The following is a 17581-nucleotide window of genomic DNA, read 5'->3' on the forward strand; positions in this document are numbered from 1 at the left end:
ACTTCATACCTATCGTTGTCAAAAACTCTATTTATTTTATATGGACCTCTTTATTTAGGTGTCAGGTGTTACGTCTATATTTCTTATTGACACAAAATCCCCAACGCTATATTCCAATGGCGCTTTCTGTTTAGCTGCTTTAATAATTTTATTTCTTTTCTGACACTCTATAATCTTTAAATTTACTTTATCCCTTATATCTTTTAAATCTATCATTTTGTCTTTATTTAATTTATCATCTAAATACTCATATAATTCATCAACTATCGGACCATTTTTATCTACTCCAAAGAGGATCATGCTTGGTGTTTTTAATGTACTAGAATGGACTGAATTGTTGATCGCGTGTTCAACCCTATTTATAAGTTTATACCAATCAGCTTAATTAATTGGATTGGACAATTATCCTAACATCGGTGTCAGTACTCGATTTACTCTCTCAAGCTGTCCGTTTGCTTGGGGGGCACATGTCGCCACTTTTATATGACCAATATTACGTTCCGCTAAAAACTAAAAACTAAACTATAATGAAGTAAAGCAACTACCTCTATCAGAAATAATTCTGCGTGGCCTACTATAAAATTAGAAATATTTACTTAAACTCGCAATTACTTCACGTCTACTTGAAGAATTTACAGGGTATAACTTCCCAAGCTTTGTAAATGAGTCAGTTACTACTAATAAATGTTTCCTTTTTGAATTTAAAATGATCTATGTGAATCGAATCAAATGGAATCGGCACTTTGGGTATACTGTGTAAAATTCTATTGTTAACTGACTTTGGGACAGAATGTAAAATACACTTCAAACAATTTCGAATCAATTCATCTATTTTCGATCTCATTAAAGGAAACCAATATCAAAAAAAAACTTTTCACTGCTCCTTCTGCTAACTCGTCTCGTACTTATACCCGTTACTCGTAGAGTAAAAGGGTATACCAGATTCGTCGGAAAGTATGTAACAGGCAGAAGGAAGCGTTTCCGACCCCATAGTGTATATATATTCTTGATCAGGATCACTAGCCGAGTCGATCTAGCCATGTCCGTCTGTCCGTCTGTCCGTATGAACGCTGAGATCTCGGAAACTATGAGAGTTACAATACTGGGATTAGGCACGCAGATTCCTGAGATTCCTGCGCAGCGCAAGTTTGTTTCAGTAGAGTGCCACGCCCACTCTAACGCCCACAAACCGCCCAAAACTGTGGCTCCTACAGTTTTGATGCTAGAACAAAAATTTTAACTGAAATGTAATGTTCTCATCAATACCTATCGATTGATCTAAAAAAAAGTTTGCCACGCCCACTTTAACGCCCACAAACCGCGAAAACCTGTGACGCCCACAATTTTTTATGCTAGATAAAAAATTTTAACTGAAATGTATTCGTCTCGTCATTACCTATCGATTGATCCAAAAAAAAATCCAAAAAATTTGACACGCCCACTCTAACGCCCATAACGCTTAAATCTGTATACCGCCGGTAGGTGGCGCATTTTAATCTCGCTCTGCTACTTGCATATCTCTATTTAGCTGAGTAACGGGTATCTGATAGCGTTCTTCCTTGTTTACTTATAACTTCATCCCTCATTTGCTCCGTTTGCAATAGAAAGTCAATATCATCTGGCATAGCTCCCACCGTGCAAACTAAATTAACCAATTCCACTTCTTTTTGTAATTCCGATAAATTTCCAAATACCACAAGCCTTGAATTTTCTAAAGCCTTGAACTCTGCTACTTCTGATGACCCTGACGATTCTACTAATTCTGACTTTTCTGACAACTCTGGCGATTCTAGTAATTCTGAATTTTCTGACGATTCTATTAATTCTGACGACTCTGACGATTCTACTAATTCTGACTTTTCTGACGACTCTGACGATTCTACAAATTCTGACTTTTCCGACGATTCTAATAATTCTGAAGACTCTGGAACTACACACGGTTCTTCCATTACCCTTTCTACCTTATTGCTTAACAATTCCGTTTGCCTACTTAAAGCATCAACATGCGGCATACTTTCGCCAGGACGGTGCTCAATTTTATATTTGTAGTTTTCTAGTTCCAACGACCAACGAGCAATACGGGGATTGATAGTCTTTTTGCTTAATGTTTGTGCTAATGAATGGCAAGCGTAAATAATCGCAAGTGTCTCGAGCGCGAAACTGTGGTACCTTGATTCGGCTGCCGAAGCCCTTAATGAATAATAAAAGTCTGGATGCATTTTGCCATCGTTCTGTTTCTGCAAAAAACTGCTCCAAAACCTCGAGAACTGGCGTCAGTATGTAATTCCGTTTCACGATTAGGGTTAAATATTGAAAGTATTGGCGGAGTTGATAGACGATTTCTTATGTCCTTAAAAACTTTCATTTGTTCTTCATCCATTAGGAACGGGCCTCCTTTCTTTAATAGTTCAACTAATGGTCGGGCCATACTTGCATAAGACGAAAGAAATCTACGAAAATATGAAAACATACCTAAACAAGAGTGAAGTTGTTTTGTATTATTCGGAACAGGATAACTTTTTATAACTTTCATATGCGAATCATTAGGCAAAATTACCTTTCTCAAAAAAAAGCTCTTCTTAAAATTGATTTCTAAATGAAATTTTGCTAATCGTTCCAGCAATTGTACCAAGATTTCAAAGTGTTCCACTTCTGTTCTTGTAGCTACTACTATATCGTCCATGTAAACAACAATTTTTCGATTTCTAACCAAGTCCATCAGACTGTTAGAAATAAATCGCTAAAATACTGACGGCCCATTTCGCAATCCAAATGGCATTTGTATATACTCAAACTGTCCTTGTGGCGTTACAAACGCTATATACTTTATAGAACTTTCTTCAACACCGACCATCAATCAATAATCGAAAAGCAATTTTTTCCCTCTAAATACTCAAGACAATCTTATATTAAAGGCAATGGGAAATTATCACGAACTGTGCACTTATTAAGGCTTCTGTAATCAACACATAATCTGATTTCACCGGTTTTTTTAAAAACTAATACAATTGGGGAGGCAAATGGTGAATTACTCGGACGTATTACGTTATCGTGTAACAACTCTTTAATAATTTTCTAAACTTTATCTCGTTCAAAATATGATAGCGGTCTAGGCTAAAAATGAAAAGGAGTATCACTTATTAGTTTTATACTCATTTTGCAAACAGGTTCAGCTAATTTCGTACTTAAAACATTTAAATAAATTTCACAGATCAACTTACAGCATTTTTCTCTATTCCCAATCCCGAATTCGCTACCAATACCTAGATTTGTATTCAACCCTGTTGTAACACCTGCACAAATAATAAAAGTCATTCATCCACTGCTCAATTTGGGTAATCTCGGTAGTAAATTGACCTTCCTTTATGCCAATGTTTATCTTATTGTCTATTGTATTATAGAACAGAGATGCACAAGTAGTTAAATAAAATTTATTATTATCAAATAATGACATTTTTCCATAGTCTGAGTTTCTTTGGATTAATTGTAATTGTAAAGCGTCAATAGCGTTTCTGCCAAGAATCATAGCAACAGGTAATACATCATCGTAAACAACAAAAACTTCAATTTCATAAACTTTCAAATTAAACTTAATATAGCATTTAACTGCGCCGCATAGCATAATATTTCTTCCATAAATTCCACGGTATTTACTCTCGAATGGGTTGGCTAATGTAACATCTTTTGGCAAATTTGTTTTGCTTACGAAGCTAACCGGGCTACCGGTATCAAAAAGAACATTAATTACTATAAATGCTGTGCATCTAAGTTCATTTATATTAAAACTTACTTAATGTTTACCAATTATATCAGCAACAGCTTGTTGATCTACCACACTCGCCACTGTCTGCTGCAGTATTCACACTTCGGGCAGCTACGGAATCAATGATCCACGCCTCCACAAGTAAAGCAACTATTCGGTTGACGCATGGGCTTGTTGCAATCCTTTATCATATGTCCCGGCTGACGACAATTGAAGCATTTCGTATCATGACCAACGTAAGAATTTGGCAGTAATAATCGGATTTGATCATACTCTATCAAACGGCGACGCAATTGATCAAGACTCCCGCAAAAATAAAGTGACGCAGTAATACAACTCGTGTCGTTTAATCCGTGTCGTGTCCTGCTTTTCGCGCAGTGTAGATGCCGGCTAGTCATCGAATATCCCAGGGAGGGGAACAACCAACAATGTTGTCTACGCAGCAAACACAACAAAATCAAAACGGAAATTCAAACTCGGACAACGGCAATCTTCACGACGGATTTTTTTGAACCTTATCGAGGTCGTGGAGTCCCTCACAACCATGAGTGCATGTACATCCTTCAACATTCTTTTGGACACATCTCTTATTTCTGCCTTGTGGGTCGTGCTACCTCGCCTAAATCATCTCACCCCCAACACGATTTTCTGTTCACAAGAATTCATTTCATTTTCACATTATAATTCAAAATTTTCTCTTAAATTCTAACATTTAATAAGCCTACCTACGGTACAGAACTTTTACATGGAACACATATATATAAATAAATAAATAAATAACAATAAATAATAATTTCAATAGTTTTGGGTTGGTGTGAATAAAAAGGTTAAATAAATAAATAATTTGAATAGATATAAGTAGGAATAAATTAATTTGGGCGGGTTACATAATCAAAGATATCAGTCTCCATTTTTATACCCGTTACTCGTAGAGTAAAGGGGTATACTAGATTCGTCGGTAAGTATGTAACAGGCAGAAGGAAGCGTTTCCGACCCCATAAAGTATATATATTCTTGATCAGGATCACTAGCCGAGTCGATCTAGCCATGCCCGTCTGTCCGTATGAACGCTGAGATCTCGGAAACTATGAGAGTTACAATACTGGGATTAGGCACGCGGATTCCTGAGATTCCTGCGCAGCGCAAGTATGTTTCAGGAGAGTGCCACGCCCACTCTAACGCCCACAAACCGCCCAAAACTGTGGCTCCTACAGTTTTGATGCTAGAATAAAAATTTTAATTGAAATGTAATGTTCTCATCAATACCTATCGATTGACCAAAAAAAAGTTTGCCACGCCCACTTTAACGCCCACAAACCGCGAAAACCTGTGACGCCCACAATTTTCATGCTATATAAAAAATTTCAAATTTCCTGATCCAGGCTTATCCCTCACGGAATATTTAACAAATGTTTATATTTTAACTCCACTCACGTCAACAAGTATTTTTTTATCACTCACTGGGTAAAAACTTGACTTCTTCTAATATTATTTTTTTTTTTCAACAGAACCGTCTGCGACCAATTATTTTTGCCCTTTAATCACTCTTGCTTGTTTCACTTTTCCAAGCCTCTCTTCGCCAAAAACCACTCAAACTTATCTAAGGAACCAGTTCCATGATTTGACTAAGCTGCACGACTCGCTGAACTCACGAGTCGTCGATAGTCGTGTATCGATTTTTCGCCTATCGTTATCTGTCTTAATGTAAACAGCTTTGTTAAGTTCATAGTTTGTGCATATTTTTGTCGTTTAGCACATAACAAGCACAGTACGGTTTCGATGCTCGTCTCGGAACAGGAGTGGAGGATGTGCATATGCTGCTGGTTGTACTGCTCAACGTAGGCCACCGCCCACAACCCTGAGATTAATGTCTGGAGTGTGATTTGCTAGCCGGGCACTATTGTTTCAGGTCCTTTGCATGAAAAACTCCCAAAGAATTGCCGCGCAAGTTTTCTAAAGAGTACAAATAGTTTCCCAACGCTTTTGTGACTCGACATTTAGTTTACTTTCTGCAAAACTTGGAATTCCTATTCATGCTGAAGTCACTTAGGACAAAGTTTCTCTTTTATATTTCTTGTCCCGGTGAGTATCGAATTTCTCGGGCCTTTAAGTTGTAACGCTTCGCTGCTTTCTCGTAGGCCTGATGTATCCTTTCTTTTATTTTCTCTCTGGATAGCTGTTGTCGGTCCGACCTGGGCAATTGGGCTATCTCAGCTTCATTCAGGGCATTCAAATTACGAGCCAGCGAGTAATCTTTCCCATTCGTAAACATGTTCTGTCCGAACATGGCAAAATACGGCGAAGTTCCGGTGCTGCTATGGATGGATGACCTCAGCGACGCTTGTATGTCCGCTAAGTGTTCATCCCATCGCGTGTGGTCATCCTGGATGTTTACTCGAATCGCTGCTAACACGGATTGGCTTACTCTATCCGAAGCATTGAATTGTGGTGCCTATCTCCCTACCTTCATGTGTGTAATCCCATATTCTTGCAGCATACTTTCGAATTCCTTGGAGATAAACTGTCTTCCGTTGTCCGTGTGGATTGTTTCCGGAACTCCGAATTGGGTGAATATTCCTTCTTGTAGGAATCGGATTACAGCTGTCGATGTTGCCTTCGGCATCGCTTTTAGCCACACAAACTTGGTTAAGTGATCCAACGCGATAAATAGCATGGTATTTCCTCGGCGAGACCGTGGATACTTTCCTAAGAAATCCAGGTACAACTTTTGAATGGGTCGATCTGTCCGTACTTCCTTACCAATCTCTGGTCGCTTTATCTGCGTTGTGTGCTTGTTCTCTTTACAGTTTTCGCATGCTGCTACAAAGTCTCGGACTTGAATAACCATTTTGAGCCAGTAATACGTATGCGAAAGTCTCGCTAAGGTCTTTGCCATACCGCCATGCAATGCCATGTCGCTGCAGTGGGCTTGCTGGATTAGAGTTGTCGTCCACAGTTTCCATTCAAATTCATCACTTTCCTCTCTATTAAAGTGTGTCTTCTTGAATAGAAGTCCTTCTTCCACACGTAAGTCCGGAAACTTATCTCTTCCATGCTCTTCAATCAACTGCATTCTTTCCAGGTATTCAGGACTCTCAAACTCCGTTGTCTCAAAATCGAAGAACTCTACTTCGGTGGCTTCATTCGGCCGAGATAGCATGTCGGCCACGATGTTGTCTTTCCCTTTCCGATGCTCTATGTTGAAGTCGAATGCCTGTAATGCTAAAAACCACCGCGACAGCCTCCCGTTCAAATCCTTTAGCGTCATAAGCCATTGCAGACTTGCATGGTCGGTAACGATCGTGAACGGCATCAACTTCACATAGGGACGGAACCTTTCCTCGGCTTTTACTGCTGCGAGACACTCTTTTTCCGTTACGCTGTAATTAAGTTGTGCTCCTCTCAGCTTCGCCGAAAAGAATGCTATTGGCCGGTCCGATCCTTCTACGTCTTTCTGATATAATACTGCCCCAATTCCTACATGGCTGGCGTCACACTGTATCCAGAAGTGTTTTCCAAAGTCTGGATGAGCTAATACCGGCGCACAGGTAAGTGCTTTCTTCAGCGTTTCGAATGCCGTAGTTGCTTCCTCCGTCCACGTAAATTTTGTTTTATTTTTTAGGCAGTCCGTAAGCGGCGCACTTACACCGGAGAAATTTTGGATAAATCTGCGATAGCAGCCTGCGGTTCCTAAGAAGCTGCGTAGTTGTCGCGTATTTTTGGGCACTCTATCTTCATAATCGCCTCCACTTTCTTCGGATCTGTCAGCAAGGCCCCATCACCGATGATGAATCCCAAATATCGCAAGTATTTAAAACAAAATTTTGACTTGTGTATGCCGATCGTCAAATTTGCTTTATTTAAACACTCTGCCACTTCTTTCAGCAACATGCAGTGTTCTTCGAAAGTCTTGGATATCATCAGCAAGTCATCCAAGTATACAAAGACGCGGCTGCGAAGACGCTGTGGGATTACCTTCTCGATTACCCTACACAACCTTTGAGCCGAATTACATAATCCAAATGGCATCCGTCGATACTGATATAGTGGCCTTCCAGGTATTGTGAAAGCGGTCAAGGGACGACTTTTCTCATCGAGTTCCACTTGCCAGAACGCCTGTTTCAAATCAATACTGCTGATGAAAATCGTCTCATCCACCCGGCTTAAAATCGACAAAATGTTCTTCAGTTTTCTCGCGTCTAAGCACAGCCTATTCTTTCCAGGTTTCTGTACCAGCGTCGTTCCAGGGACTTTCACTTAACTCGATGACTCCTAACCGTAGCATTTTATCCACTTCTGCGAACAGCAGCTGTTGTTTTGCCGGGGACACTGGAAAAAATCTCTCATTGACGAGTACAGCTCCTTCAACTAACTGGATCGAGTGTTCTACCATGGTAAGTCCTACTCCTTGACTTTCGTATGTCAGAAAACGTCCTTTTGCTTTTTCCAGTTGCTCAGTCTGTTCGGGGGATAGAATATGTGCCTCTATAGGTTCTCCTTTGGCCATAAATTCGGATTCCACCCGGTGTAAAAATTCTACACCCACCACCTCTGGTGCCAATTCGAATTTTCTCCAGATATCTATACCCAGGTATAATTTTTGTTTCAAGGAAGGACAAAGGAGTATCGGCAATCGATGTGTTAACCCATTATACGAGATGTTGGGTTGACTCTTCCCCACTACTCGATGCTGCGTACCTCCTGCTGATTTCATTATCGATTGTGATCTCTCTAATCTCACTCCTAACCTTTCCACTGTTTCTAATCAACCTTCCCCAAGCAAGCTTACTGATGCCCTGGAATCCAAAAGATCCACGACCTCCAGGTCTTCGATCTTGACCTGTGCGAATGGTCTATTGTCGCCTTCCACCGCAGCTCTGATGGCCGAACAAATCATCCTTTTTTCTGCCTTCCGCTGCTGACTTCTCCTACGGGCTCTGGCAATTTTTGGCGAAATGTTCCGGTCCGGATCATGTTTCCCAAATATTCGGTTCCTGACCTCTTGGTAATGTGCTTCCCAGACTGCTATAGGTTCACGTTTCGACCATTTATTGGTTTATTCATATTTATCAGTATCTTACTCATTTTATTCTCCTCTCTTCGCCAAAAACCACTTAAACTTTTAGGATTAAAACCTTGGTTCATTTGGGAGTTATCCAGTCTAAGGAACCAGTTCCATGATTTGACTAAGCTGCACGACTCCCTGAACTCACGAGTCGTCGATAGTCGTGTATCGATTTTTCGCCTATCGTTATCTGTCTTAATGTAAACAGCTTTGTTAAATTCAAAACTTGTGCATATTTTTGTCGTTTAGCACATAACGTCTGCCAATAATGTGCTTAATTAAATCACGATCTTCCAACTCAGCTTGACGTGCAATACTGCAAAGCGACGAAGTAACTTTTTGCTGGTCCAATAAGAAGACGCCTCGCATACAACCAATAGCGATTGAGTGGTACTCCCAACACTGCACATGCAGTTTCAAACTCTTCAATCCATAATTTGACAGGAATGCTATCCTCTCCCGAAAAGGGCTCCACTACCGCCATTATATCTGCGATATCGACCCGTGAAAAATATGCCGCCATTTTTGTACCAGCTTGGTTCCGTTCCATGTTGCAAGCGTTCCCTGACAAACATCAGCCAGATCCTCTCGAAACGTGCGCTCATCCAGTCCAATCTGAGCCACGTGCTGCACAAGAGGTTCTGCATGGGCTATCTTGTCTTGTACGTCGGTGTCGCCTCCCGCAGCTTGATCTTGAGACACGATTTTGCTTATCTGGTGCCGAGAAACCATGCTGCCGCAAACAGCCCGATCTTGCAAAACAATGTTTTTTGCAGCTGCCTGACCATGTTCGTCATCCGGGCCAGCCTCATGCTTGTCGCTCATTTTAAACAAAGTGTTTGCCGCAATGCGCAATTGGTGTATGGAAGCTCCGACGTCAAAATGCACTTCGTTGGCTCTCAATAGCTGTAATAACTCTTCCTTTGATTGCTTCAATAAATCAGAATACAACATGGGTATTATATATGAGAGCTATGGGCAGTCACCCCACACCTGAATTTGTAAATGATGCTTGTTCGGAGCAGATCGCCAGCGCATAGGTGTACGACGGCACCTGCAGCGCTCTCTGCTTATCTTTGTCGCCTTCTTTCTTATACCATTAAAGCTGTCGCTTATCTATTCAGCAACTACTTTGTAAGCCTGCAAATGTTTATATGAAGTTCTTGGAGCCGAGCTTTTACACAGTCCGTCTGCCGCTCCGAATAAACGCTATACATTTTAATATAACCTATTCGTGCGTTATTAATTATAAATATATTGTGGCATATTTGTTGTCTTCCCCACAAACAATGCTTTTTAATTTAATGATTTTATTTCATCTCTTTTAATGTTCCGTCGTGAGATCCTGGCCTTCCTTTTTTCTGGCCTCTGCCTTATGATAGAATGGCCCACAATAGTCTACTCCTGTGGTATGAAAAGATGGATTGGGCTGCACTCTATTTGCTGGCAGGCTACCCATGACGTGCTCACAAGTAACAGGCTTCATTCGGAAACATCGAGCGCATTTGTTGATAACGCTGGCGACGAACTTGCGGCCTCCAATCGGCCAGTACCTTTGTCGTAATGCGGCAAGCAGCGCCTGCGATCCTCCATGCAAATATTTCTCATGCTAATAAACGATGATCGCCTTGGTGACTGGATGATCCTTGGGCAACAGTATCGGATGCCTCGTATCGTAGTACAAGTTTGCGTTCTGAAGCCTTCCACCCACGCGAAGTAACCCATCGGAGCCGAGTATAGGCCTAAGCGAAACCAGCTTGCTTTTCTGTGGAAACGGCTTGCCCTGGCTAAGAGATCCATACTCCTTCGCCAAGTTAACCTGTTGGATGCTCCTCAAAAGAAGTACAGTTCCAGAGTTGATCGCAGATTTGGCTTTTTTTTTATTTGAAATGAACCGATAAATGTATGCAAATACGCGCTGCAACTTATCGAAAGAGTTGAGGAATTTGCAGTATGATGAACTGTCTATGCAAACGGCCTCAATTTGAGCCACAGAACGGCGCTCTGGAAGATCCTTTACTGAGTCTAGCAGGGGCGGCCAATTCGCCGAGCTTTGCAGAAGGAATGGAGGCCCGTTAGCCCAAAGGGAATGTTCCAATGTGCCAAGTCATGTCTTTCGTCATATCCTGAATTTTCGCGATTCTGTTTGATACGAAAACGTTAAGCTCCCTCGGAGGTTGCCGAATCCATGCCAACACAATAGACGAGTCCGACCAGCAATGAAAGGTGTAATCGAAATCTATGGCTTCCTTGGCGTTTACGATTAGCTCAGCCAATAAAAGCGCTGCGGAAAGTTCTAGTCTTGGAATTGGTAAGGCCTTCAATGGAGCTACCTTAGACTTGGCACAGAGCAGATGGACTTTCGATTCTCCATTGGTCTCCGATAGCAAGTATAGACACGCTCCATAAGCTGACATGCTAGCATCGCAGAATCCATGCAACTCAACGGAAAATCTTGGTTTCAGTACGAATCGTGGAAATTTTATGTTCTGTATGACCGATAACAGTGAGGTCAACTCCCCCCATGACGAAAGAATGGGCTTTGGCAGTGCGTCATCCCAATCCACGTTCGCACTCCATAGAGATTGCAGATAAATCTTAGATTTTGTGAGTTATTAAACCGAGTGGATCATAGAATTTGGCATTCGTTGACAATGCAACCCGCTTAGTGGGTCGTTGATTGGTTGGCAGTTGAGAAAAATTAAATAGGAGTTGATCAGAAGATGGATCCCAGACTAGTCCAAATGCCTTGACGACACCCGACCCATCGTGAAATTTGATTAGCTGCTCCTTGTCGCATTCAGACTCTCCTTCCAGGGCTGCTGACTTATTCGAACACCATTTGCGGATTGGAAAATGGCCTCGCGACAGTAGTTCCTTTACCTGACGACGAATTTCTCTTACCTCCTCAACTGAGTCCCCACCAGATATTAAATCATCCACGTAGAAATCTCTACGAACAATTTGTGCTGCAATAGGAAATGATTCCTCCTCATCGTAAGAGAGTTGATGCATGACCCTTATAGCCAAGAAGGCAGCTGGCTTGATTCCATAAGTAACCGTGTTCAATTTAAAAACACTAAACTCTTCCGTGGAGCTCTCTCTCCAAACGATGCATTGCAAAAAGTCATCTGGGTACGAAACACGCACGCAACGGTACATCTTGCATATATCTCCACAAAGGGCAACTTTAAACAAGGAAGAACGCTATAGTCGAGTACCTCGACTATCAGATACCCGTTACTCAGCTAATGGGACCAAAGGGAAATAGAGATATGCAAGCAGCAAAGCGAGATTGAAATGCGCCACCTAACCGTGATCTCAATATATGGTTATGTGGGCGGTAGACAGATTTAAGCGTCATGCGCGTTAGAGTGGGCGTGGCAAACTTTTTTTTTTAATCAGTCGATAGGTATTGACGAGACCAGTACATTTTAGCAAAAATTTTTTATCTAGCATGCAAATTGTGGGCGCCACAGGTTTGGGCGGTTTGTGGGCGTTAGAGTGGCCGTGGCATATTCGCGTGACAAACTTGCGCTGCGTACAAATCTGAGACCCCATTTCTCTATCTTTGATAGTTTTCGAGATATCCGCGTTCATATTTACGTTTTTTTTAAGTTTGTGGGCGTTAAAGTGGGCGTGGCAAACTTTTTTTTGGGTCAATCGATAGGTATTAATGAGAACAATACATTTCAGCTAAAATTTTTATTCTAGCATCAAAACTGTAAGAGCCACAGTTTTGGGCGGTTTGTGAGCGTTAGAGTGGGCGTGGCACATTGCTGAAACAAACTTGCGCTGCGCAGGAATCTCAGGAATCTGCATGCCTAATCCCAGTATTGTAGCTTCTATAGTTTCCGAGATCTCAGCGTTCATACGGACAGACGGACAGGCGGTTAGACGGTCAGACGGTCAGACGGACAGACGGACATGGCTATATCGACTCGGCTAGTGATCCTGATCAAGAATATGTATACTGTATGGGGTCGGAAACGGTTCCTTCTGCCTGCATTTTAACATATAACCTCCTACGCTTGGAAATAACATTTTTTAATTAGTTCTGAATTTCGAATTTAACTTAATCAAAATCGGACGACTATATCATATAGCTGCCATAGGAACGATCGGAAAATTGGTAGGAAAATAACATGAAACATATTATAGCTTCGGTGTTTTTTGACATTTTAATCTTATACTATTGGGAATATAATTTTTTGTGTTTTTAAATTTAATAATAATAGCTGCAAGGGTATATAAGCTTCGGCTTGCCGAAGCCAACTTCCTTTCTTGTTTTTTTATAATTTGTTAGTGATTTTAATTTTGCTAAGTTTTACAGAAACTGTTTTTTATTTCAACTATCAAAGCTCATATATTGGCTATAATAGCACGGATTTTAATTTTCCATAGCTTAATAATGTTCTGGAACCTCTAGGAAAACATTTAACTTTATTATACCCGTTACTCGTAGATTAAAAGGGTATACTAGATTCGTCGGAAAGTATGTAACAGGCAGAAGGAAGCGTTTCCGACCCCATAAAAGTAGTAGGGAAGGACGGATTCTGGGACAATTAGCATATTAATGGCCCCCGGCCCCCCCTCCCCCCTCATTAACGTATGCGGGTTCTGGGACAATTAGCATAATCCAATAAATTAACTGATTTTAATGGGCTTTGAAGTCATAAAAATGTCACGATCATGTCTATAAAGAGTATACTTAATTGCCCCCATCGCCCCCACATCCCCATCAAACAATATTGATCATGTATCCTTCCCCTCATTATGTGCAATTAATAGTCAGGTGAAAAACGTGTACGTGAGAAAGGTCGCACAACCATAGTATCCAAAGGTTGTTATCTTAGAGGAACATATCCGATCATGTTGGGGAAAGGTGTGATCACGTACCCTTTTGCCTCATTATCACAGGTGTTGCTGTGCACGTGTGAAAGGTCGCACACCCAAAGTATTCAAAGGTGGTTATCTTAGAGGAACATGTCCCATCATGTTGGGGAATAATGTTTTCTATGATTGTAAAACTAATTTAGAAATCAAAAGAACCCCAATAAAATAAATCTCACAAGTTAATGATTCTCAGATGTGGAATATTTTCAAATACACATTTCTGTTTCCGCCCCAGAACGTTTAACTGGTAAATTGTCTAAGATTCTCTCCTTTCCACAAATGGGTCATAAACATGTCATAAAAGGGATTCAAGCAAGAGCTACCCGAACATGCGCACCTGTCAATTACCTGACCGCAATAAAAGGGACACATGCACAACCCAGAAGGCGCACGCTCATTGACAAGATCATGGGCCTCACGCCAACGACCTCATACGAGCTCATACGACGTTCCCATAATAGGGGTTGAAATCACGACCGCGCAACAACTCGCAAGTAGCCGACATATTTCAGTCAAGGAAATATTTTCCATTCTCCGTACCTGTAATTTTAACTCGAAATAAAAAGTCAGAAGTTTATTTTAGTACTGCGAACATGTTTTATTATGTTATTTAATCATTTTCATTCTTTTTTCTAGATTATAGTATTTATTCATAATGTTGAGTGCTTCCCTTTTGTAATCCGAAATTCGATGGCATACACAAGTATCAACTCCCTCAGTGGCTGCATCATTGCTCCACACGCAGGTGTCCATATGATTTCCATGAATAGATGTTTTTATATTACCTCGTTCACATTCAAAGAGTTTTGATTGTATGAACTGGAGACGTACATAGTGTGCATTGAACAGAATTCCGTCAAATACATTCAAAAAGTTATTTATTTTAACTGAATTCATGTTGTCTATCTAAGTCAACAATCTCGTCTTACCCTTTTAAATATGCTTACACGATTTATAAGGAAATTTCTACAGGTTTTAATCTTCTTCTTTTACCCAAAAACATGCATTCTCGAAATTCAACAAATGAAAAATCTTTGATTTTTCCTCTTCTTTTACCCAAAAATGTGCATTCTCGAAATTCAACAAATGAAAATCTTTGTTTTTTCCCATTCCCATTCCCATTTTTTAAAGAAGAATACTCATATGAGTTTAAACGGATATAATGAAGAGACGAGGGAAATAATTGGACCACTTTTTCAATCGGAAGTGGAAAAGCCTCTTCATATCAATATGATGTTTTTGGAAGAAGGTGGAAATGGACATTACATGTACATTAAAAATATTTCAAGGTAAATTCTTTTATTCATTTTTATCTCTTTTAAGCAATTAAATAATTTGTGTATATTTCTCTTTCAAAGACTAATGACTGCTCAGAGAGGAAATCAGAAGAGGGCGCAATATTTCTGCAATGTGTGTTTAAATTTTTCCAAAACTGAGGAAGCTGCATTGAAACACAAAACGCTCTGCAGTAAAAAGGTCTCAAAGATGCCACACCCCCAGAATAATACATTGGAATTTACCCAGGTTCAACATCAGCTTCAAGTTCCATTCGTTGTCTACGCGGATTTTGAATGCATTCTGGAACCGAAAAATCTTGAAGTGAGCCCTAAATTATTTAATATTAATGAACATATTCCAATGTCATATGCGTATTATATAAAGTGTGCTTTTGATTCTAGACTAGATAAATTTGTTTTAGAAACGGAAAAAATTCGGGAGTAAGTTTTGTAGATTCATTGATAAAAAATTTGACTAAATTGAGTGATGACTACTTAAATAAAATAGTTCCTATGAGAATGACTTTGGATGACCAGAAAATATTTGATAATTCATTGAATTGTTCTATTTGTCAGAAAGATTTAGGGATTGATAGGGTTAGAGATCATTGTCATTTCACAAGTCGCTTTAGAGGTGCAGCCCACTCTAAGTGTAACTTGGATTATAAAGTTAACAAATTCATACCAGTATTTTTTCATAAGTTTTCAAAATACGACTGTCATTTGTTTATTCAAGAGTTGGGAAAGATTCCCGGTGAAATTTCCGTAATACCAATAAATAAGGAAAACTATATTTCTGTCTCAAAGAAAATAAAAAGTTTAAGTGGAAATTGTTTTGAAATTCGTTTTCTCGATACATATAGATTTATGCCATCAAGTTTAGACACCCTAGCTTCTAATTTAGTTGATGAACAATTGAACACTGTTAAATCATTTTTCAGTAATGATATAGAATTTCGACTAATGCGTAAGAAGGGTATATTTCCCTATGAATATTTAGATTCCGCTAGTAGACTCGAGGAAACTTCCCTCCCACCAAGGGAAGCATTCTATAGTAATTTAACGGAAAGGGAATGCTCTCAGGAAGATTATGATCAAGCTCTTAAAGTTTGGTCGCATATTTCTTGTTCCACTCTTAAAGGTTATTTAGAATTATATTTAAAAACTGATGTATTTCTTTTAACCGACATTTTTTAAAAACTTCCGAAAAATTTGTATGCCAATTTATTCACTTGACCCAGCTCAGTATTTTACGACACCAGGTCTATCTTGGGAGGCAATGTTGAAATCTACAAATATTCAACTTGAATTGCTGACAGATATAGATATGTATAGATTTATTCAAATTAGCAATAGAGGTGGTTTAGTTCAATGTTGTCATAGATATACAAAAGCAAATAACAAATATTTGTCAGATTATGATTCCTCGAAGGAGTCTTCATTTTTAATGTACGTAGATGCGAATAACTTGTATGGTTGGGCAATGTCACAACCTTTACCATATAAAGATTTTAAGTGGATGTCTACCACAGACATAGACAATTTTGATATTAATAATATTCCAATCGATAGCAAATACGGTTATTTTTTGGAAGTGGACTTAATATATCCATACCGTTTACATGATCTTCATAATGATCTTCCATTTTGTCCGTCAAATTGTCTGGCCTCAAAAGAGGATAAGGTAAAAAAATTAATTGCTGACCTGGGAAATAAGAAAAATTATGTAATACATTATCGGAATTTGCAACAATGTATACAGAATGGGTTAGTATTGAAAAAGATCCATAGAGGTGTTCAGTTTTTACAAAAGCCTTGGTTAAAGAATTACATTGATCTAAATACTTTACATGGGAAGCTCCGGATAACTCCAAGACTGGACGAAAAGCACATTGTGCAAAAATTTTAATTTCAAAATCCAATTTTCATAGTGCAACTAAAATTAATGATAATTTCTATGCAATTCAAATGAAAAGATTGTCCGTTCTATTTAATAAACCAATGTATTTAGGATTTGCAGTATTAGACTTATCGAAATGGAAAATGTATGATTTTCACTATCAATATATGAAGCCAAAGTTTCAGGAAAAGTTACTCTTATATGGATACTGATTCATTTATCTATACAATAAAAACTGAAGATTTTTATAAAGATATTCGTAATGATCTTGAAGCAAAATTTGATACATCGGATTATTCAGATGAAAGAATTAATCTATATAACTTTAAAAGAGTTAACAAAAAAAGTTTAGGGTTTTTTAAAGATGAGCTTAACGGTAAACTCATGACAGAATTTGTAGGTCTGTGCTCAAAGGTTTATTGTTAAAGAATAGATCAAGTTAAATCTTCACATAATAAAGCAAAGGGAGTGAGTTCACGAAATCTTACAATCGAAGACTATAAAAACGTTTTATTAACTGGGGCCTCACTATATGGTAATAGAACAATGTTTAGATCAAAAGCACATAAAATAACTACAGTTAAAGTAAATAAAAAAATTCTTTGTGGCAAAGATAACAAAAGAAAACGTAATGTTAATGAAACACAATTTTTAGAGTTAAGTAATGAAGACCATGGTAC

At 39.2% G+C, this 17581-nt stretch overlaps 1 protein-coding gene across 11 annotated transcripts; it reads left to right on the forward strand.

Moving 5' to 3' along the window:
* Window positions 1–5437: 5437 nt before the first annotated feature.
* LOC139354067 (uncharacterized) lies at window positions 5438–16708 on the forward strand. 11 transcript variants are annotated; one of them, XR_011605177.1, is made up of 8 exons: window positions 5442–6482; window positions 6571–6790; window positions 6846–7311; window positions 7386–7570; window positions 7649–7821; window positions 7987–8157; window positions 14856–15013; window positions 15083–16708. XR_011605177.1 is itself a non-coding variant. In XM_070998310.1 (7 exons), the coding sequence occupies exons 4-7, from the start codon at window positions 7548–7550 to the stop codon at window positions 8235–8237; spliced, it is 387 nt and encodes a 128-aa protein (XP_070854411.1). In that variant the 5' UTR covers window positions 5443–6482; window positions 6571–6790; window positions 6846–7311; window positions 7386–7547; the 3' UTR covers window positions 8238–9129. The 11 variants fall into 11 exon arrangements, 1 of the variants encoding a protein (XP_070854411.1); XR_011605178.1 differs by having other exon boundaries at window positions 14859–15013; XR_011605173.1 differs by lacking the exons at window positions 14856–15013; window positions 15083–16708 and adding exons at window positions 8214–8354; window positions 8544–9129 and having other exon boundaries at window positions 5443–6482; window positions 7386–7566.
* Window positions 16709–17581: the final 873 nt, after the last annotated feature.

This window comes from Drosophila suzukii, assembly GCF_043229965.1.
Source record: "Drosophila suzukii chromosome 2 unlocalized genomic scaffold, CBGP_Dsuzu_IsoJpt1.0 scf_2c, whole genome shotgun sequence".
In the NCBI taxonomy this organism is placed as follows: domain Eukaryota; kingdom Metazoa; phylum Arthropoda; class Insecta; order Diptera; family Drosophilidae; genus Drosophila; species Drosophila suzukii.

Bases quoted from the DNA above. Each gene is read 5' to 3' on its own strand.
- LOC139354067 (XM_070998310.1), top strand. The intron at 7,822-7,986 runs GTATTGTGAAAG...TATTCTTTCCAG, and splicing joins CTGATATAGTGGCCTTCCAG to GTTTCTGTACCAGCGTCGTT. The intron at 8,158-8,213 runs GTAAGTCCTACT...TGCTTTTTCCAG, and splicing joins GGATCGAGTGTTCTACCATG to TTGCTCAGTCTGTTCGGGGG.